Source organism: Boleophthalmus pectinirostris, unplaced genomic scaffold, assembly GCF_026225935.1.
Source record: "Boleophthalmus pectinirostris isolate CB_2022bp ecotype Guang Dong unplaced genomic scaffold, ASM2622593v1 HiC_scaffold_6, whole genome shotgun sequence".
NCBI lineage: Eukaryota > Metazoa > Chordata > Actinopteri > Gobiiformes > Gobiidae > Boleophthalmus > Boleophthalmus pectinirostris.
In genome coordinates this window covers 10,585,790-10,609,136 of record NW_026571447.1, presented here as the reverse complement: position 1 = coordinate 10,609,136, position 23,347 = coordinate 10,585,790, and the positions used below count along the sequence as shown (strand labels likewise).

The 23,347-nt window shown below is 39.8% G+C and overlaps 1 protein-coding gene, 1 long non-coding RNA gene and 1 pseudogene across 2 annotated transcripts; all 3 read right to left on the bottom strand.

Annotated features, from left to right (window-relative positions):
• Positions 1-223: 223 nt before the first annotated feature.
• Positions 224-11,484, bottom strand: LOC129411762 (B-cell receptor CD22-like). The gene is made up of 12 exons (XM_055163552.1): positions 11,235-11,484; positions 10,563-10,830; positions 9,113-9,382; positions 8,554-8,823; positions 8,204-8,467; positions 8,012-8,084; positions 7,789-7,861; positions 4,229-4,326; positions 4,074-4,134; positions 3,073-3,146; positions 2,947-3,007; positions 224-2,009 (listed from the first exon to the last, which is right to left on the bottom strand). Exons 2-12 carry the CDS (start codon positions 10,567-10,569, stop codon positions 1,854-1,856), a joined length of 1,407 nt encoding a protein of 468 aa, XP_055019527.1. The 5' UTR covers positions 10,570-10,830; positions 11,235-11,484; the 3' UTR covers positions 224-1,853.
• A 1,128-nt stretch (positions 11,485-12,612) lies between these two features.
• LOC129411763 (uncharacterized) lies at positions 12,613-14,809 on the bottom strand. Its single transcript, XR_008633445.1, has 3 exons — positions 14,324-14,809; positions 13,087-13,132; positions 12,613-13,020 (listed from the first exon to the last, which is right to left on the bottom strand). It is a non-coding gene; the product is annotated as an uncharacterized LOC129411763 (long non-coding RNA).
• A 7,887-nt stretch (positions 14,810-22,696) lies between these two features.
• Positions 22,697-22,813, bottom strand: LOC129411951 (5S ribosomal RNA; annotated as a pseudogene).
• Positions 22,814-23,347: the final 534 nt, after the last annotated feature.

Here is a 23,347-nt window from a genome sequence, read left to right as displayed (position 1 = left end):
TTGTTTTGTGCTACATTATTATAAAGCATATTTGAGCTACTGTGAAAAGCACAATATAAAACTAGTATTTTATTATAAATAATTATGAGCATTGTTAAATCGATAAAGTGTAAAATGATGTTGTAACAGTAACAGTGATATTAACTGGATGTCTGTCTGAAGTTGCCTCTGGAGGGTCTGATTTGTTTATGACTCTCACCAGTCTAAAAGATGGAAACGTATGTAGTTGAAATTATAGCCATATATTTTTAACACATTTTTTCATATTCTCTCAGTATCGTACCTTTAAATAAAAACTGGAACCAATACAATGGCAAGTAGTTTAAAAGCAAGATAGATGAACTTTCTTCTACAACTTTCTGTAGGAGCTGTGGAGGGAACACCATGGTCACGCACTGTCACAGATTTAAGGTTATTATACATGTTTTCAAATGATACTGGCAGAATACATAGTGCTCATTAACATCATTTAGGATTAGGATTCTGAAGAAATTAGTCTGGGGTCTATAATTTGAAAAGATTTTTTTGTTGTTGTTGTTGTTGAAAGAACAGCCTACAGTTATTTGTTAACCTGTTAAAATCAAGCAGGAGAGCAAGTGAACTAAAACACTAGTGGACCTGGGCTAAAATGAGCAATTGGTGTTGTTAAAGTAAGTACAGACTGGCCTAATTGTGAAACATGTAAAACCCAACTTGACCCACAACTGATGGTGAGTGACCTCTTGGTGCTGTCTGAGCCCACACTGTTGTGGGCGGAGCAGGTGTATTCTCCTGAATGGGCAGAGGTCACAGTGACAGAGTAGATCAGAGAGTTGTGCTCAGTGTCTCTGAGCAGCTCCACTGGAGAACCCTGTGAGGTGCTTGGCAACCTTTCACCGATCTCAATAGTTTCAATAGTGGGACAACTTTTAGGTCTACTGGTTTGTAAGAAAGTAAGGTGGCCTATTTCTGCTGCAGAGGGATAGGGACACATTAAGGAAATCTATTCCATTTTGATGCGATTTTGTGGATGTGAACACCGTTTTCACTCAAATAGAGATCTAGAACTTATTGTAAACCTTTTGATGTCTGTCATTCATCTGCATTGCCTTGGTTGGGGTAAAACTGAATATTTCCTGCATTAACAGGTGGCACTGCAATAATTATGTGGGCAGAGAGTTCTCAAAGTAGTAGTAGCAGTAGTAGTAGTAGTAGTAGTAGTAGTAGTAATCAATAATTGTTATTTCTCATGCCCTCTGCAGGTCACGCATTGTTACAAAAACATCCATAACATTACAAACCACTTTAACAGAAATATCCTTATTTTACATACATACAATAAAAAGAAAACAAATCTTACCCAAGAATAAAACACATTTTAAACGTTGTGTGAACCACACAGTAAGACAATAATTCAAGGAACCCCCCACAATCTATATATCAATATACCACAAATAAAGAAATTCAACCAGGAGAGACAGTGAGTGAGGAGAAGGAGAGGCTGAGGAGGCTGATGGTTCTGCTGCTGTGGTGAAGATGGGTTGAGATGTGGCGTCTGTAGGCAGTGTAAGGGTGAGGTGTTCCTGGTTTCATTTACAGTATTTCATGAGTTTCTTGTAATATTCTCTGTGCACAACAGGCCCGGCAAACACACTGTTAGACTCACTACTTCCTATGTAATTGTGTATCTATGTGTTTTTGCTGAGTCATGCTAAAATATATTAATACTTAAAGAGAAGGCAGTGGACAGAGAGTTGTGGGTGGATGTCACTGACAACATGTAAAATAATTTAACTCTAGTGACTGTTAGTTTTGAGACACAGTGAGCTAGCTAACATACTTCTGTGCACAGAGTCAATAGATCCTAAGTGTGTTTAGAAGTTGAGTTCTGAGTACTCCTCCTCCGCTGCCGTCACTCGACTCCTCAAGTTCACCTTGGAGTAACTCACATCCACCTCATCCTCACTGCTGTCTGCTGCAGCTGAACAATCCACCTTTTTTCTAACATTCTCATAGACATCTCCTGCTTCCTGTAACACAAAATAATACACAGGTTTCTGAAACTGTCTTTAAAGCTGCAATATGTAACTTTTATAGTTATTTTTATGGAAGTGTAATTGCTTTATTATTAAGTATGCCACAGTATGGCATTTAACATCTGCCTGCTCTGTCTAAAGCTGGTCATGCTACCAGGCCACGTTACAGGTCAAATCTGTGGAGAGGCGACACCCTCACAGTAACAACACATTTTTCAAGATGTTTTTTCAAGGTAAGAGAGATACAGTTAGCCAAAAATTTTACTCAAGTAAGCATAATGTTACTTACTACAAAATAATATTACTCAAATAGAAGTAAAAAGAAGTAATCCAAGAAATTATTCAAATAAGTAGTAAAAAAGTATTGGGAAAACTACTAAACTCAAGTAAGAGTAACTTCAAGAGTAACTCCATCTATTTTCTTCCGCTTTATTCGGGGTCGGGTCGCAGAGAGCAGGAAGGTCCAGACTTCCCTTTCCACACACACTTGTAGGAGCTCTTCTGGGGGGATCCCGTGGTTTTCCCAGGCCGAGAGACAAAGTTCCTCCAGTATGTCCTCGGTCTTCCCCAGGAGGCGTCCAGAACAGATGCCTGAGCCAACTCACCTACTCCTCTCCACATCGAGATGAGTAACCAAAACTTTTATTTAACTTAAAGTATTACTCAAGTAAGAGTAAAGGTATATTGCTATTAAAGTACTGCATTAAAAAGTGGCTCAAGTAAATGTTACTGAGTAAATATATAATTACTACTGATTACTACCTACCTCTGAAGGTAGATAAGTTTAATACATTGACCATACTGTGGAAAATTGTAGATAAGATAATAACTTCTCCATGGAAACATCAGGTGGTGGATGCTCCAAAAAAGTGACATAGTGCAGCTTTAACCAAAATGTGTGTAAAAAGTGCATTGGTGACACTTGGTTTACCTCATGATGCTTCTTTACAGTGGAGTAGACGACTTCCTCTCTTTCTTTGGGGATCAGAGTCCTACAGACAGATTGTAATGTGACTGTTTGAATGGACTTTTACTCATGTTACTGTGTGGAACTTACGATGGGTACTTGTCAAAGTGCACTGAGGCGTAGAAGAATGAGGCGATGTTTTCATCACTGGTGCCAGGACGGCTCTGAGAAGTGAAATGGTGGAAAAGTTGAGTCATGAATTAGACTGAGGCGTCAAACAATGAAAGGAAAAAAAAGAAAAAGAAAAAAAAACACATTGAAGCTAGTAGATTTTTGTCTAACTCAAGCCCTACACACAACACATAGACAGTTCTCTTACTTAGTCAGGGTGGGACAAGACAAGATTTAATTTATAAAAATACATGCAATCCAATCCTCAATTTTGGCCTCACACTTTCTGATTTATTTTTATTTCAAATGTTCATTGGAGCACAGCTTCTGAAGAGATGCAACTCATCAGCATTTAACCCTTAATGTAAAGGTTTATGTTTGTCCAAATGTAAAAGAATCTGCCTCACACTAGATTCATCTGTGTGTCACTCTGAATTGAGTTCTACACATTATCAATGTGGGATGACTCTGAAAGTGATCAGAAAACATGCAGTGTCAAGGAGATTACTTGAATTGGATTGGTCAAAGCGTCACAACAAGGGAATAAGTCAAAAAATCTAACTTTAGTTAAATCCAGTTGAGACAAAAGTACGGACATCTTCTCTGTCCACAGATGCACAAAGCTCTCACCTTCTGCAAGTTTTTCACAAGGAAAAAAAAAAATCTGTATTGATGCAAATATTGGCTGAAGCACATCTGTCAGCATTCCCATGTTTGTTCTGTTTGAGCTTTTCAAGTTTGGATTCCGCATAAACCTCAACGCTGCTCTGTGATTGGTCGCCCACCAGCTGGTGTGTCCTATCACGGGGGCACGCCAACATGGATTCTCATGAGTTTGTGAACTCACAAATATTGCATGAATCCATGTTGTTGGAGTGCACAATCGTGTGGTAATCACAAGATCTTGTGGCACATCTTGTCCCATCCCTACTACTTGGTGAAGGGACCTTCTCATTATTGCTCTGTTCTTAAATACATACTTGTTTATGTTTGGGGAGGTTCACAGTGGAGTAAGGAGCATTGGCACTGGATGTACTGTTCCTGTCAACACATAAAGACAAGTAAACAGCATCTTCCCTGAGTGAATACTATCAGACATTGTGTTTGTGCATTCTCTTTATCTGTTTTCACTCACATCACGTCTGCTCTCTGCTGAGGTGGTGGGACATCTCTCCTTCCAGGTGTCTCTGCATGGACATCCTCTGAGCAGCCTCTGGAGCTGTGCCATCCTCCCTGAACACAAGATGAGAATAAAACTTTTAAGTCTTGTTTCATTATATCAAGTTTGTGGTGGTGGATTTCAGATTCTACATGAAGTAATACTCTCATGAGGGATAAGTTTGCTATTGATTTCATGATAGTCATAAAGAAATATGTTGGACTCATAGCCTGTAAAATCTGTGCTCAGACCTGATCATTTTTATTAATGATCAGACCCTTGTATTTGCTATATAAAAACACAAATATATCTTTACTAATTATGTTAAGAATAATTCTTTTAGCTGTTCCCCATCTTTATGGAATATTATTGGCCTATATAATGTTGGGATGTCATCTGAAAGTCCTGACCTCCTGGTGGATGGTTTCTCCAGAAAAATGGTCTCACAGCCCATATTCTTACATGGCAAATTTGAAAACTTGTAATTATGACTATTAACTTGTAATTATGATGTTTTAAACTCCTGATTATGACCTTTAAACTCAACATTTTGCCAATTCAGGTACATTTACATTAATATAATTTAAAACAGTTGATTAATTAACAGCAGGAGAAAGTTCATCTAAGCAAGTCTCCTGGACCAGACCAAGTCAACCCCCGTGTGCTGAGGACATGTGCTGCACAGCTCACTGAGATCCTGCACTTTGTCTTCACTCTGAGTCTGAAGCTTGAAAGGATATGGAAAACCTCCTGTATTTGCCAGTGTCCAAGAAGCCTATTCCATCTGGACTCAGTGACTTCAGATCAGTTACTTTGACTTAGTGTCTTTTCATGAAAATGTTTGAGAGACTCAGCTCAGATCCCTAGTGGCACCATCCCTGGAGTTTTTTGCATATCAGTGCTATTTTGGCACAGAAGATGCAATGATCTATTTTGTGCCGCGGGCTCACTCACACCTGGATAGTATGAAGGGCTCTATAAGGATTTTTTTTTTTCAATTTCTCCAGTGCCTTTAATACAATGTGGCCCTTTCTGATGAGTGAGAAGCTGCTCAGGATGGGTGTCAGCTCCTCCATTGTCTCCTGGATTACTGACTACCTGTCAGGCAGGCCTCAGTATGTGTGACTGGGAAGCACCTCTGATTTCCAGTAGTTCTCCGAGTCCTGCCACCTGCAGAAGTCCTTTGATGATTCTGCAGTGGAAGGGTGTATCAGAGATGGACAGGAGCTGGAGTACAAGTTTTGTGGTGTGTTCCCAGGCAAACCATCTGCCCCTGAACATTGATAAGACCAAAGAACTGGTGATTGACTTCAGGAGGAAGAGGACAACAGTGGAGCTATATATGTTTTTGAACCAGTGTCTATTTTGGACCTGAAAAAAATTGTTCAACAGCTAAAGCCTTCCTTCTGTCCTCTAGATATTATTTCAAGTCGTCTGTTCAAGGATGTTTTCGATTCTATTGGACCTTATATTACTTATGTTGTGAACTCGTCTCTGATGTCTGGTTGTTTTCCCATTGCCCTGAAATATGCTGTAGTCCAACCACTTATCAAAAAGCCTAATCTTGACCCAAATGTTCTTGGTAATTTTAGACCTACCTCAAAGTTGCCCTTTTAATGTAAGGTTTTAGAGGTTACTTATGACCAAATACAGGCTTACCTTAATCTTAATGACATTGGTGAAACATTCCAATCTGGTTTTAAATCTCAGCACAGTACTGAAACAGCTCTTTTAAAAGTTTTTAATGATCTTCTTTTAACTGTTGACTGTGGGAAATCCACTGTTCTTTTGCTTTTAGACTTAACAGCCACCTTTTGACACGGTGACTCACAGCATTCTTCTGTCTCGTCTGGAGACGTGAGCATTAAGGGGACAGTGCTCTGTTGGTTCTAGGTCATATCTGTCAGACAGGAGTTTTTCTGTTAACTTAGGACAGTACTCCTCCTCTGTGTCTCCCTTACAGTACAGTGTTCCCCAGGGTTATACATTAGCACCTGCTCTGTATGCCCTGTAGAAAGCACAATGTCACTTTTCACTGTTTTGCAGATGACATTCAAATGTATCTGTCAGTGACCACAATTGACAGCCAGAGCACGATCAAAGCTCTGCAGGACTGCAGGATGTACAGACCTGGTTGAGCGGAAACTTCCTGAACCTTCATTATAAAAAACAAGATTGTGTTGTTTGGGCAAACTAACCCACTGCTTGGGCAGGACAGTGTGATTGGTCCTCTGTCCTCCTATTGTCTCCCTGCAGTGAGGAATCTTAGGGTGATTGTGGACTCCATGTTTAAACTGGACAAGCACATTAGCACTGTGATTAAGTCCAGCTTCCTTCAGTTGAGGCTCCTCACTAAAGTAAAGCCCTACCTCCCACGGGCAGAGTTCGAAAGAGCTATCCATGCTATGTAACATCACGCCTGGACTATTGCAATTCTTTGTATCTAGGGTTAGATCAAAGCTCCCTGCAGAGCTCACAACACGTCCAGAACACTGCAGCTCGTCTGCTGACAAATACTAAGAAACGTGAACCCATCACACCTGTGCTGTGTGACCTGCACTGGCTCCCTGTCTCATGTAGGGTGCAGTTTAAAATGTTATTAATTGTTTTCAAATGTTTGCACTCTGGGTCCAGTCTATTTGAAGGAGTTACTGCAGCCCTATACTCCTCCCAGAGGCCTGAGATCAACTGACCAGCTGATGATCTGTTGGTCTGTTGGTCGTGCCCAAAACTAGGCTCAAGACGAGAGGTGACAGAGCCTTTTCTGTGGCTGCGCCAAGACTGTGGAACAACCTTCCTCTTCCTGTCAGATCCTCTCAGTCAGTAACGCAGTTTAAGACGAGACTGAAAACTCACCTCTTGTCCCTGGCATTGAGTAGTAGCTAGTCAGGTTATCTTGGTGTTTTTATTGTAGTTTTCACCTGTTATCTGTATATATGTATATGTAACTGTTTCCTCTATTTTGTTGACTTGTACGTGAAGCACTTTGGTCAGGTGAAGTTATTTTAAATGTGTTATATAAATAAACTTGATTTGAATTATGCCTTTTTGGACACCTGTCTCTTTCTATCTTTTTTGCTACTTATTCAGAACTTATTATTACCAATTATATTTTTTACTCTTTGTTATTATATTATTTTGTGATGTGTGAGCTACTGTGTCCAAAAAATGTCCCTTTTGGATCAATAAAGTTTGTCTAACTCTAAGTCTAAGATACACTGTCCCACTGAAAACAAAATAAATAAAATAATGATGACTTTAAAACTCATAATTATGACTTTTAAACTTGTAATGATGATTTCCTGTGAGGTTTTTATTTTTTATTTACTGGTGAAAATGGGCTTCCCTAGACTAGTGTAAACCACTCTTAAAAATGTAATGACCACAGTTGGCTCAATACTAAAGAAGACTGTCATAAAAAACACATTTAATCACTTTAAGAGACACAGGGCCAAACTAACTGCATTATTCATTTAGATATTTTTGACAAATAAAAATAAGTACTGTGTCATACATCTAGATATAGAAAATATTACCAGAGCCTTTGAACAACTCCTCCACCAGGGCTTGTTCGTTCTTTCCCCTTCAACAGACTTCTTTATTTTCAGCCTGAAAAACAAAACACAGAGACACTTGTGTCTGATATTAAGATAAAATTCTGTCATTCCTGATTTTGTTTTGTAATTTGTACTTGATTTAAACTCAGTTTCATCTGTTGTGCAATCCTATAACATTATTCAGTATAATCTCTCATGGTACCTGTAAACAATGAAAGCACATAAGATGATGAGCAGGGGCACCAGAGCCAGGCCAATGTACTTCACAAAGCTTTCTGCAGAGAAGAAACACCATCAGCTCCACAGCTAATTTAGTTATTTTATGAAATAAAATCTTAATATCCATCCACTACCCCAATTGTTTTGTTGTTATTGTGTTATAGTGTCTCCTTACCCTGTAGAAAGAGGCTGACTGGCTCAGACGTGCTCTCACTGATCTGGTTCTTGGCAGTGCAGTAGTAGACTCCGGGCTGTGTGGACAGCACAGTGTAGTTGATGTTCTCAGACACTTTGAGCTCTCCGTCCTCCGTCCTCCTGTACCAGGTGTAGAGGTTGACCGGGGGGAAGCTGTGGCTGCTGCAGCTCAGAGTCACTGAGCTGCTCCCATCAGGGCCCTGCTCCTCCTCTGCTCTCAGCACCACAGCCTGCTTTGGACCAACTCAACATGCACAAGGCGCTTTTACTAAGTGTGGAATTCACACACACATTAGTGCCAGACTAAGTTTTCTGTTTAAGCATACTCACACATGACTTGAACTTCAGCTGGTGGAGACGTTCCTTGTCCGAGCTGGTTGTGGGCGGTGCAGCTGTAGAGGCCACTGTCGTTCACACTGACTGAGCTCACACTGAAGGTGGGCCCCGTGTGCACAAGGGACTCCTGCCCCGTGGGGCCCCTGCTCCAGGTCACTGAGCTCACAGGAGGATGGCTCAGAGCGCTGCAGTGTAACGTCAGTGTTGTGTTCTCTTTGACCATCAGACCTGGATCAGCCTGGACTCTCACCTTCTGAGGAGCATCTGCAGACACACAATACTGTACTTATGGAAATGTAAAGTGACTAGAGAGAGACTATAGAAGACAGACTCTTTTCAACGGAGATTCCTGAACACCTCCATAAGATTACAGAAAGCTGGTGATGCTATGCAAATAAAACTTACACCATCATTAAGCCAACTAATGTTCTGTCTCCTTCCATTTCGGCATCTTTTAGAGTGTGTAAGTGTATTCAAATGTCATTCTAAATAGTCGTTAGAGTAAATACAGACTGGCCTAATTGTGAAACATGTAAAACCCAACTTGACCCACATTTGACGGTGAGTGACCTCTTGGTGCTGTCTGAGCCCACACTGTTGTGGGCGGAGCAGGTGTATTCTCCTGAATGGGCAGAGGTCACAGTGACAGAGTAGATCAGAGAGTTGTGCTCAGTGTCTCTGAGCAGCTCCACTGGAGAACCCTGTGAGGTCCTGCTGAGGGTCAGGGTGGACACTGGAGAACTGTCCACACGACATGTGATGGAGACATTCTGTCCCTCTGTCACCTCTGAGTCCATGGACAGAGTCAGACTGGTGGGAGGATCTTTGGAGGAACCACCATAGTCACACACTAACACAGAATTAAGGCAGTTCTATATGTTTTTATACTGGCATGACTCTTTGTGTTAACAGACATCATTTAGGATTAATGATTAAATTCATCTGAACAGCCTATTCTTAAGAAATTAGTCTGGTGCCTGTAGTTTGAACTGAGTTTTATGGTTGAAAGAGTGGCCTACTGGCATTTGAAACCAGTTTATTCCTAATAATTGTGAATTGTGTTAAACATACGCAAGTCTAAATGTACGTAGAATGTACATTAACACAGACCCATTACAAAACATCTCATAATGAGCTATATTTTGTTTCTAGTGCATGTAGCATGGGTTGGGGCTTATTAATAAAAACATAATAGCCAAATTAGGAATATTACTCATAAAATCAATGAAGTGAGAGCGACTGAACTAAAACACTAGGTGGGCCTGGGTTAAAATGAGGGGGCAGTTTGCAGTTTGGGGAAAGAGACTCCTATCATCCTCCTTATGATCTGTGTTTGTGTCCCAGGCCAAGACAGAGCTCCTCACTCTCACCACTGCACTGGTTCAGTGTCATGGTGCCTTTCTTTAAATCTCTTGAATCTTTGTTCTCTGTTTCTCTCAGGTCTCTCCATCCTCACTGTACCCAGGCTCCACCATCACCACTGACGTGTCTGATTACACAACTTCTGTTAGCCTACTGCAACCAAAGGCTGTCGAGCTGGAGCACCACTCAAAGGTGTACAACACTTGCACACAAGGACTTCCTCACTGCCCCTCTGTGTTGATCTGGCGTCATGATGCGCTGTTCTGGTTTGTGGCTCCTGTGCAGCAGCACGTTGTCAATTCTGGGCGAACTCTCCTCTGTCTGTCTCCCTTTCACCTTTCAGCTGTGGTCATTGGCCAAAAAGTATCACATGCTTTGGGTTTGTAGGTCTGTGCTGATGTGAGGATGTGAAAAATCTCCACAAATAACAGCAGATCAAAACACGAAATAAAAGCTTGAAAATTCCACACACCAGTAATGAAAATAAACCTCCCCATCTCACCTAAGACTCATCACACACACACCACTGATTACTGTTAGAGATATATCAGCTGCACTTCTTACACTTATCTGTCACAGCATCGGCCATGACAAAACTATTATAGTACAGCCAGAGTGAGTGAGGACCCAGAGTGACTTACAGAGCATTTTTATACACAGGTCTGTGCTGTAGCCTGATCCGTGTTTGTTGGCAGCTTTGCAGATGTAGCAGCCCTCGTCTGCTCTCTGCACTTTCTTCAGCTCCAGTCTGTTTTCAGTTGTTCTCTGAAGATATTGACTGCCTTTAAACCAATCGTATGTGTGAGGAGGAGGGTTGGCATCACTGTTACATTTGAGAGTCACAGAGTGACCCACTGCTACTTCTCTGCTCTGACCAACAATTTCAATGCTTGGTGTTCTTTGGTTTGTCTGCAACAAATACAGTTTCCTCATTACTTTTTCATAAACATAAAATCAATGAAAATCCAGATAAATACATTAAACAGAACAACATTGGCCTAGGGTTTGGTTGTGTGGCAGTATCCACAGGCGCTGTCACTGCTTTCTTTTGGATCATTTGGTTAAAATTGTTGATATACTGTATGTGTACTGTAGAAGCATCCCACTCACTTTGTCACAGTTGTATAATATTAGCGTCTTGTTTACATTTATTTGCATCAATCACAAATGCATAGGGGAGACAGTTAGGGGACCTGTGTTCCATGAGGAGAATCTACATAAATGTAGATATATCACAATTATATAGTGTGCTAAATTTCATATGTCTTTAGTCGCCTGCACATGTTAAAGGAACAGTCCAAGTATAAACTTACACTCCACTGAGATCGTGATCTTCTTCATCAGTTGTGGGTCTTTGTTTCCTCGTGTTTGACAGGTGAACTCTTTGTCATTGTCCCTCCATGAGGCTCTGTAGGATGCAGTAGCTGAATAACTGTAACCATACTGAGATGTTTCTTAAACCAGACGGAGGAACAGTTTGAATTTCCAAGTATTTAGAACATGAACTCGGAGTAGAACATGTGAGAGTGATGGTTTGAGACTCTCGTACAGGCGCTGGTTTGTTGAACGTGATTGCACATGGGTCTGAGAAGAGAAAGAAAGTTCTAATTTACTTTAAGTACTGATTATTTTGTTAAGACATTATTCTTATTCTAAATTCTGTAATTAAAGTTCTCTAAGCTACACAAACACAATCATCAGCCATGATTCTAAATGAAAGAGTGACAGTAGATGTACTTGCCTGTGACTGAAATGACAGCATTATTTGTACTCCATTTAAAGTCCCGCTCCTTAGAGATATATCTGAAAAAATACACTCCTCTGTCCTGTTCTGTCAGATCACAGATTCTAACACTGCATGATGGATTATTGGAGTATGAGGCTCTATTTGCTAATCGTGCAGATCCAGTGTAAGTGACTCGATGTCGAAACTGTGGACTGATGGGGAGTTCTCTGGGCTTGTTACTGTAAACAATGGTGCCACTGTAATCAATTTTACTTCCATCCCGTTGTCCATCCTTCATCCAGAACCACAGAGCATCTTCATCAGGTAATTCTCTAGTGACTTTACACTTGATCTCCACACATGTCCCCACAAAGACATTCAGGTAGGTTGATTCTATTTCTGCATAACGGTTTGAGTAACAGAAAACAGCTAAAGAAAACAAAAATAATTTACTTTCACTCACTGACAACCACACAGACTATCATTGTGTCATACCTGTCACAAGAAGAATGAGACAGCTGATTGGAAGGATCCTCATTGTCTAATGGAAAAACACATTTTCTTGTAAACACATAAATAACAAAATACCTTTGTTAAAACACAGATGCAATGCTGAGTAGATGTACACGTGTCCTCATGTGAAGTGTTGTCAGTATCTCGAACATTATTTACTTATTTATTAACCTTTATTTAAATAGGTGAAAAACCTGTTGAGATCAAAATCTCTTTTTCAAGGTTGCTGTCTGCTNTGGTTTGAGACTCTTGTACAGGCGCTGGTTTGTTGAACGTGATTGCACATGGGTCTGAGAAGAGAAAAAAGTTCTAATTTACTTTAAGTACTGATTATTTTGTTAAGACATTATTCTTATTCTAAATTCTGTAATTAAAGTTCTCTAAGCTACACAAACACAATCATCAGCCATGATTCTAAATGAAAGAGTGACAGTAGATGTACTTGCCTGTGACTGAAATGACAGCATTATTCCATGTACTCCATTTAAAGTCCCGCTCCTTAGAGATATATCTGAAAAAATACTTTCCACTGTCCTGTTCTGTCAGATCACAGATTCTAACACTGCATGATGGATTATTATATGAGGCTGTATTCTCTAATCGTGCAGATCCAGTGTAAGTGACTCGGCCTCTAAACTGTGGACTGATGGGGAGTTCTCTGGGCTTGTTACTGTAAACAATGGTGCCACTGTAATCAATTTTACTTCCATCCCATTGTCCATCCTTCATCCAGAACCACAGAGCATCTTCATCAGGTAATTCTCTAGTGACTTTACATTTGATCTCCACACATGTCCCCACAAAGACATTCAGGGAGGTTGATTCTATTTCTGCATAACGGTTTGAGTAACAGAAAACAGCTAAAGAAAACAAAAATAATTTACTTTCACTCACTGACAACCACACAGACTATCATTGTGTCATACCTGTCACAAGAAGAATGAGACAGCTGATTGGAAGGATCCTCATTGTCTAATGGAAAAACACATTTTCTTGTAAACACATAAATAACAAAATACCTTTGTTAAAACACTGATGCAATGCTGAGTAGATGTACATGTGTCCTCATGTCAAGTGTTGTCAGTATCTTGAACATTATTTACTTATTTATTAACCTTTATTTAAATAGGTGAAAAACCTGTTGAGATCAAAATCTCTTTTTCAAGGTTGCTGTCTGCTCCTATCTGGTTTACAGTAGGGTAAGGTCCCTTTCTACTCTGTAAAACAAAGATGGTTCATTTAAAAGACCTGTTTGTTTGCAGAGCACCTGATGGTGTCACTGCAGTTGTCAATAAAGGTGATTTGTTCTGCTGTGAAGGTAGGAATACATCAATTTGCCTTCTATACAATCCTAATAAAATCTAGTTCCTGTATCATTAAGGGAGAAAGTCTGGTTCCCCCACAAATGAAAAATTGACTAATTATTTTTGTGTAATGTTTTACATTTTGCATATTGCACATTTTGCTTTACTACAGTTCTTGTTTTGCTTTATAATAATAATTTGTTTTCATATTTACTTGTTTGTTTGACTTAAGTAGCTCTTTTTGTTGTTGTTTTTTTACCTTGTCTATTTTTTCTAATTTTTTTTTTTTTTTTTCATTTGTTATAATTGGTTTATAGTTTATTTATTTAAAAAGCAGCAGTTTGCACCAACTGAGTCAGTGCAATGAAGTGTTGTTTATGTCCAGTGAGGCTGGGTGCATACTGGTGGTTGGACCAGGCCCAGTGGTCAGATTCCACCACTTCTGCAGGTGATTTAGTGCACTGGCTCACCAGTTTAGTTTTGCACATTTCATTTCCTGTGCTGTCTGCTGTGCAAATGTGGTAAGTATAAGGTAGCAGCCCTGGGTGGTTCCCGTGAGTAATAGAGGCTTATAAAATCATTTGTTTAGCTTTATATTCTAAAACTAAAATTTGTATGTATTAATTGTAATAAATACCCTTTTTGTATTTATAGCTTGAGTTTGTGTAATTAATTTTTAGTAGTCTTCCAGATAATACATTTTTATCATACATTTTCAGTTATTTTAACGTCTCTGTCCTTTGTACCAGAATTTTCCTTTCCTTGTCCTTAAATGTGATGTATTTAACTGTGACCTGTGGGTTTCAAGTCCCCACCTGCCCTCAGTGTGTGTTACTCTAATCAATAAAAAATGACTTACCCTTCAAGCCTTTGTTCAGAGTAGAAAGTTAATAAGAAATACACCAGGAACATATTAATGCAGTCCTTCACTGAGACATTAGACTTCCTCTTCTGGTGTGAAATGAGAACATGTCAATTGTATCAGGGCGTTGTGTGTGTGATTGGCCTGCCCCCATAACACAAGTAATAGTGACACAAATAACTATATCCAACTATGTGTTTGTATAAGACTGTGTGATAACATTACAAACCACTTTAATAAAAAAATATCTTTAGTTCATATGCCTAAAATAAGAACAAATCCCCCCAAAATAAAACAAAACACAATTTAAAAGTTGTGTGAAAGGCAGAGCTAAAACAAAAAGACCACACAGTAACACAATGATTCAAGGGACCCCGAAAAATATCAAATATACCACAAAAAAAGAGATTCAAGCAGTAGAGACTTAGACAGATGAGTGAGGAGAAGGAGAGGCTGAGGAGGCTGATGGTCTGGTGGAGTCATCTGCTTGTCTCCATGAACATGGTTAAATGCCTTATGTGGAACATTCCAAGCAATAACATAATAAGCAGTTTGGACACTTATCTTGTCTTGACAAATGAGGAAATTCACATTCCTCTTTAAAGCACAAGTGAAAAAAACTGGTGCACCTCTGTGAAAGTATCAGTCCAGCTTTGGTTATTGATCGAAAAACATGTAGAGTTTTTGTTTTGCTTTTCCTTTCAGTCACCTGAGGCAGCACCATATTTACATTTGCTGTGGTGACCGACTATAGACAAAGAAGTGAAATTTCTCTTCCAAAAAACTACTGACAAATGTTCAGTTCCTAAGTTTATGTCAGGTTCAAATCAAATCAATTGTTGGTCCTGTTGGCTCTGCTGGTGTCCAGTGATTTACAAGAAATATTGTCAATGTCTTTACAAGTCAGTTTAATGTACAGTAATTGAAAGAACACAAAATAAACAGGTCACATCTGCCATCTACTGGTATAAAAAATAAAAAATAAACAGCTTTAAAGCACAATTCTTAAAGTGGAACTAAACACTAAATCAACTTTTGCAACTAAACTGTATGCATGTTGTTTTAAAATCATTGTCCGCTGTTCTGAGACATTTTCTGACTATTTTAATTACATATTTTTACAGCTTTGTGTTCAAAAATGTGTGTATGCTCCCTTCAGTGCACACTACAAATGTAAGTACTTGGTGACATCACACAGGATGTCTTCATTAAAGTGAGGAGTTTCTGATGATAAAAACCTGGCTGCAGGGGCGGAGTGTGAAGTGTTGTGGATCCTGTTAGACCAATCACACTGCTCCTTATACCTCCAGGCCCCGCCCCTCCTCCCGCCTCACTCTTTTCTTTAGTCCTCCAGGTACTGCCCAGTTCAGCAGCTCTGGTTCAAATGTGGTTGTGTGTGGAGATGAGGTGTTTAGTCTCACTTTAAGATAACAAGAAAGCTAAAAGTAACAAAAATGCAAGTCCAACATTTGTCCAGTCGTATTCAACAGGTTTTGATTGTATTTATTTTTCCACAGTGCTTGTATTATTTGTCTACAGATCCTCCTCTTCCTCTGACAGTCTGAGTTCTGTGGTCCTGAACTTCACCTGGGACCTGCAAACATCTATTTCCACCTCTGACTCACTTCTGTCTGAGCGCTGAGGACTCGTCTCCATTTGTCCCAGGCTGATGTTCTCATACGAGTCTGAAGTTTCCTAAGATACAGGAAAACAGTTTACAGTTGGTATTGGATGGAACAGAAAGGTACAGTTTAGGATGGATCTAATGAATGCAACAACTTACCTGACACTGGTTTGAAGTAGCATCTTGAGTCCTGGACTTTGTTTTTAAGGCTCTCACCAGTCTGAAAGATGAACATGAAATCATGTTATAGAGGATGAAGATATTTCTTTTTTATGTTCTTTAATGGCAACATACCTGTAAATAAAAACAGGAACCAACACTATAACTGCTAGTTTAAAAGCAGGGTAGATAAACTTCAAGTAGCTTTCTGTCGGACAAATAAATGTTAGATTATTAACACACTGAAACAGACAGGAGCTTCATCGACCTGAAGATGATTCAGGCTGGAATTGTTAAGGCTAAGCGAACAAGCCAACCAACTTCAGAGAGTGCAGCCGTTAGGAACAAAACTTGTGAAAAATTAGGACTAAACTGGGACTAAACCTGGAATTAGACCAGAACAGGGCTAAACCAGAAACAAACCTGGTCTACATCAGGACTAAACTGGGATAAAACCAGGACCAAAACAGGACAAGCATGAACATTTGTACCAAAAATGTGGTTTTAATATGCATCACTACATTGTTTTCTCTTTTAGGTTTATTAATGGGTCATTAATATGGTTGTACATGCTCTTCCCTGTGAATCTGATCTTTTTTTATGTTTGGATTTCAGTTGTAGCCAAAGTTCTCAGATTGTTCTTGACTTTATTGTCCACTTGAATGTGGTGAAGGTGTTATAGTGTCTCCTTACCCTGTAGAAAGAGGCTGACTGGCTCAGACGTGCTCTCACTGATCTGGTTCTTGGCAGTGCAGTAGTAGACTCCGGGCTGTGTGGACAGCACAGTGTAGTTGATGTTCTCAGACACTTTGAGCTCTCCGTCCTCCGTCCTCCTGTACCAGGTGTAGAGGTTGACCGGGGGGAAGCTGTGGCTGCTGCAGCTCAGAGTCACTGAGCTGCTCCCATCAGGGCCCTGCTCCTCCTCTGCTCTCAGCACCACAGCCTGCTTTGGACCAACTCAACATGCACAAGGCGCTCTTACTAAGTGTGGAATTCACACACACATTAGTGCCAGACTAAGTTTTCTGTTTAAGCATACTCACACATGACTTGAACTTCAGCTGGTGGAGACGTTCCTTGTCCGACCTGGTTGTGGGCGGTGCAGCTGTAGAGGCCACTGTCGTTCACACTGACTGAGCTCACACTGAAGGTGGGCCCCGTGTGCACAAGGGACTCCTGCCCCGTGGGGCCCCTGCTCCAGGTCACTGAGCTCACAGGAGGATGGCTCAGAGCGCTGCAGTGTAACGTCAGTGTTGTGTTCTCTTTGACCATCAGACCTGGATCAGCCTGGACTCTCACCTTCTGAGGAGCATCTGCAGACACACAATACTGTACTTATGGAAATGTAGAGTGACTATAGAAGACAGACTCTTTTCAACGGAGATTCCTGAACACCTCCATAAGATTACAGAAAGCTGGTGATGCTGTGCAAATAAAACTTACACCATCATTAAGCCAACTAAGGTTCTGTCTCCTTCCATTTAGGAATCTTTTAGAGCGTGTAAGTGTATTCAAATTTGTCATTCTAAATAGTCGTTAAGAGTAAAAAAAGACTGGCCTAATTGTGAAACATGTAAAACCCAACTTGACCCACATTTGACGGTGAGTGACCTCTTGGTGCTGTCTGAGCCCACACTGTTGTGGGCGGAGCAGGTGTATTCTCCTGAATGGGCAGAGGTCACAGTGACAGAGTAGATCAGAGAGTTGTGCTCAGTGTCTCTGAGCAGCTCCACTGGAGAACCCTGTGAGGTCCTGCTGAGGGTCAGGGTGGACACTGGAGAACTGTCCACACGACATGTGATGGAGACATTCTGTCCCTCTGTCACCTCTGAGTCCATGGACAGAGTCAGACTGGTGGGAGGATCTGTAGAGGAAACACCACAGTCACACACTAATACAGAATTAATGTTATGTACATGTTTTCAGATGATACTGGCAGAATACTTTGTGCTCATTAACAGACATCATTTAGGATCAGGGGTGGAAGTACTCGATTTTGTTTCTTAAGTAAAAGTAGAAATACTGGAGCAAAGAAATACTCAAGTCAAAACATCACATGAAAAAATACTTAAGTTGAAGTATTAAAGTAGCTTTAAAATGTACTTAAAGAGTAGAAAGTAAAACTAAGTCACACAGATTTTGAGGTCTAGTGAAGCTTTAAATGTAACAATTTTGATAAAGATTAGTGTTGACTTTTGTTTAACAGAAACAATTAAATCAATGCTTTTCCACAGTTTTGCACATTAACATTAACATGTTGTTTACATTTGTTTTGACAAATGCATCGGGGAGACAGTTCTGAAACTCACACTCAACATCTATCTGCAGAGGTCCTGACTTTGCAGAGGACACAGTGTTTTCAGCGGAGCATGTGTAAGAGCCACTGTCTTCAGGCTGCAGAGTCTTAACACACGTCTGTCTCCACCAGGACACTTTGCTCAATTTTATACCTGCTATATTTTATTTAGTTTATTTATTTAATGAGTCAGGGACAGTGCACAGTTTACATTAACCTTAACAGGAGAGATGTTTTGTACCAGGTTGTGGCACCAGTGATAATTTCACCTGTCGTCCCTGAGCAGTTAATTGATTGATTGTATTTAACTGACATTAGCTATCAGCTGTTCTTCTTGCAGACCTATGTAGTCTGTTATGGGTTGATGGGAGAAACTGGAGCACCCAGAGGAAACCCATCCACAAACGGGGAGAAACATGCAAACTCTAGGCCCAGGCGACCCGGGTATCAAAGCCAAATCTTCTTGATGTGAGGCATGAGTGCTAGCCACTCAGCCACCGTGCTGCCTTAAATCTGTCAGGAGGGGGGTTGCTATGAAGGTGAAGACATCATAATTTTTTTATTTTTTTTTGTCCTCATTCATATACCCCAATGCATTTTTGAATTGGTTGGGGGCGCTGACGTGGCATTTTATTTATTTTTGGAAAATGAAAATACCCAAAAGTTAAAGAAGTGAAGAGAAGAAGAAGAAGAAAAATATTGATATGAGAACAATGTTTTCTTTTTTTCTTTTTTTTTTTTTTTTTTTTTTTTTTTTAGCTAATTATACATTTTTGGAAAACTTCTGTGCATTCCTACATCATGGCAAGGGTCCCTGGTCACTATGGGAGAGTCACATGGCATCATTTCACTTCCTGCCCACTTGGAGCATCGCTTTGTGATACTAATAGTCCCTTCACCAGCTTCTGGCACTTGTGCCTAATGAGTGTGTTGTGAAAGTGTCTTACATTGAACATCTATGTGGACAGAGTTGGAGCTTTCTGTCCCATGTTTGTTTTGAGCAGTACAAACATGTGTTCAATCTGAGCTGAGTCAATTTTCCAAATGGCTCCACTGTGAGAGGAGGACCTCCTCTGGTTGTTCTTGTACCAGGTAAAGACTGGGGCCGGATTTCCTCTGGCCGAACAAGTCAAAGTTACAGAATGACCCTCTTTAACACTAGTGGAGCTCATTACTGCCTGTGTTCCATGAGGAGAATCTACATAAATGTAGATATATCACAATTATATAGTGTCTTTAATTTCATATGTCTTTGGTGGCCTGCACATGTTAAAGGAACAGTCCAAGTCTAAACTTACACTGCACTGAAATCGTGATTTTCTTCATTAGTTGTGGGTCCTCATTTCCTCGTGTTTGACAGGTGAACTCTTTGCCATCATCCGTCCATGAGGCTCTGTAGGATGCAGTAGCAGAATAAGTAATTGAAGACTGAGATGCTTTCAAACCAGACGGAGGAACAGTTTCAATTTCCAAGTATTTAGAACATGATCTCGGAGTAGAACATGTGAGAGTGATGGTTTGAGACTCTTGTACAGGTGCTGGTTTGTTGAATGTGATTGCACATGGGTTTTCTGAGAAGAGAAAGAAGTTCTGATAAGTGATTCAAATTTACTTCAACTGATAATTTAACTGAAAAAACAAAAAAAACAAAAACACACACAGACACACAAATTAAAACTCTCTAAGCTACACAAACACACTCATCAGCCATGATTCTAAATGAAAGAGTGACAGTAGATGTACTTGCCTGTGACTGAAATGACAGCATTATTTGTACTCCATTTAAAGTCCTGCTCCTTAAAGATATATCTGAAAAAATACTTTCCACTGTCCTGTTCTGTCAGATCACAGATTCTAACACTGCATGATGGATATTTGAAGGATGAGGCTCTATTTGTGAATTGTGTAGATCCAGTGTAAGTGACTCGGCCTCTAAACTGTGGACTGATGGGGAGTTCTCTGGGCTTGTTACTGTAAACAATGGTGCCACTGTAATCAATTTTACTTCCATCCCATTGTCCATCCTTCATCCAGAACCACAGAGCATCTTCATCAGGTAATTCTCTAGTGACTTTACATCTGATCTCCACACATGTCCCCACAAAGACATTCAGGGAGGTTCTTTCTATTTCTGCAAAGCTGACTGAGTAACAGGGAACAGCTGAAGGAAAAAAAAGGAATTTACTTTCACTCACTGACAACCACACAGACTATCATTGTGTCATACCTGTCACAAGAAGAATGAGACAGCTGATTGGAAGGATCCTCATCGTCTAATGGAAAAACACATTTTCTTGTAAACACATAAATAACAAAATACCTTTGTTGAAACACTGATGCAATGCTGAGTAGATGTACATGTGTCCTCATGTCAAGTGTTGTCAGTATCTTGAACATTGTTTACTTATTTATTAACCTTTATTTAAATAGGTGAAAAACCTGTTGAGATCAAAATCTCTTTTTTCAAGGTTGACCCAGGCCAAAGTCAAACTACAACACATGAAAAATCATTTATATATTGTCCTAAAAGTAAAATGATTTTAATAGAATTACATTTAAAATGTCTGAAGGATTTTCACTCTTTGTTTATACATACAGTTTATATGTCACATTTTAGTTTTGAACTTTGACCTTTAAATGGTGTTAACATTGTCTTTATATACTGCACATTATAATAAATTACTGACTTTACCAATAAATATGAGTAATTATTTGAAGTTTTAAAGCAGTTACAAGAGCCTACTTTTTTCCACTTCTGCTAAATACATAATTACACAGCAGGGCAAAACAGGGGTGTCTGTTTTCCCTGCTGCCCGTGAAGTGCTCCTCTTGGCTCCGCCCCCTGGCAGAGAGCATGAAGCACTGCTAACAGCTACTCTGTAGTAGATATTATCTCCCACCTGTGAAATTAATCCCTGAAAGAAAAACAATTGTGTTGAATAAAAGTAATTTCATATTTGCACGTTTGAAAAAGTAACCACTAAGTAAAACATAAAGATGCATCGATAATCGTTCTTGCATGGACTCATGAGCCTCAGAATCAAATTGAATCATGAGCCTCCCATAGATTCCTGCTCCTTCTATTTAAGGCTTCAGTTGCCAATATGGCTGCCTCTTTGCTGTCTGCTGCCGGGCTCTTTTGCTCTTGTCTGGTTTATAGTAGGGTAGGAAAAAAGCTCCCTTTCTACTCTGTAAAACAAAGATGGTTCATTTAAAAGACCTGTTTGTTTGCAGAGCACCTGATGGTGTCACTGCAGTTGTCAATGAAGGTGAATTGTTCTGCTGTGAAGGTAGGAATAGGTCAATTTGCCTTCTGTACAATCCTCCTAAAATAACTAAATTATTTTTTTTATACAGTGCTGGTCTAGTTAGTTCCTGTAAGGGTGCAAAGTCTGGTTCTCCCCACAAATGAAAAATTCCCTAATTATTTTTGTGTAATGTTTTACATTTTGCATACTGCACATTTTACTTTACCACAGTTCCTGTTTTGCTTTATCATAATTTGTTTTCATATTTAGTTTGTTTGTTTTACTTAAATATTTTTGTTGCCTTGTCTTTGATTTAGTTTAAACATCTACTTTAGATTTTAACATTGCATAGTTTTTTCTTTTGTTATGATTGGTTTATAGTTTAATTATTTAAAAAGCAGCAGTTTGCACCAACTGAGTCAGTGCAATGAAGTGTTGTTTATGTCCAGTGAGGCTGGGTGCATACTGGTGGTTGGACCAGGCCTATTGTGACATTCCACCACTTCTGCAGGTGATTTAGTGCACTGGTTCACAAGTTTAGTTTTGCACATTTCATTTCCTGTGCTGTCTGCTGTGCCAACTGTGGTGAGTATAAGGTAGCAGCCCTGGGTGGTTCCTGTGAGTAATAGAGGCTTATAAAATCATTTTTTAAGCTTTATATTCTAAAATTCTAATTTTTATGTATTAATTGTAATAAATCCCCTTTTTGTATTTATAGCTTGAGTTTGTCGAATTCATTTTTAGTAGACTTCCAGATCTTACATTTTTATGTAAGATATGATGTTTTCATTACGAGTCTGAACTTTCCTAAGATACAGGAAAACAGTTTACAGTTGGCATTGGATGGAACAGAAGGGTACAGTACAGGATGGATCTAATGAGAATGCAACAACTTACTTGACAATGGTTTGAAGTAGCATCTTGAGTTTTGGACTTTGTTTTTAAGGCTTTTACCAGTCTGAAAGATGAACATGAAATCATGTTATAGAGGATGAAGATATTGTTTTTTTTATGTTCTATAATGGCAACATACCTGTAAATACCCCCTGTGGCACCTGATTTTCCCAGTGTCTCCCATCCAAGTACTAACCAGGCCCAGCCCTGCTTAGCTTCTGAGATCTGACAGGATCAGACTTTGACAAGCCGGTATGGCCACAATGGGGGAATACCAATGAAATTGAAGGAATAAAAGCTTTTGAGGAATGGGAAGGAAGCTGGGGTGACCAGGGTCGTGCCTATCTGGTTTACTCCCCCAGATGGTCTGATAGAAGAGTCTGAGCTGACTGAAGTAACGTGCTCCTGCAAGTTGAGGGACAATACTAAGGAGGAAGCTGCAAGACACAGGTCCTGACAGTTACCTGTGTCTGGATGAAGCTGGTGGATATCACAGAGAAAAAAAGATCATCAAGTATCTTTCACCGATCTCAATAAGTTTCAATAGTGGGACAACTTTTAGGTCTACTGGTTTGTAAGAAAGTAAGGTGGCCTATTTCTGCTGCAGAGGGATAGGGACACATTAAGGAAATCTATTCTATTTTGATGCGATTTTGTGGATGTGAACACCATTTTCACTAAAATAGAGATCTAGAACTTATTGTAAACCTTTTGATGTCTGTCATTCATCTGCATTGCCTTGGTTGGGGTAAAACTGAATATTTCCTGCATTAACAGGTGGCACTGCAATAATTATGTGG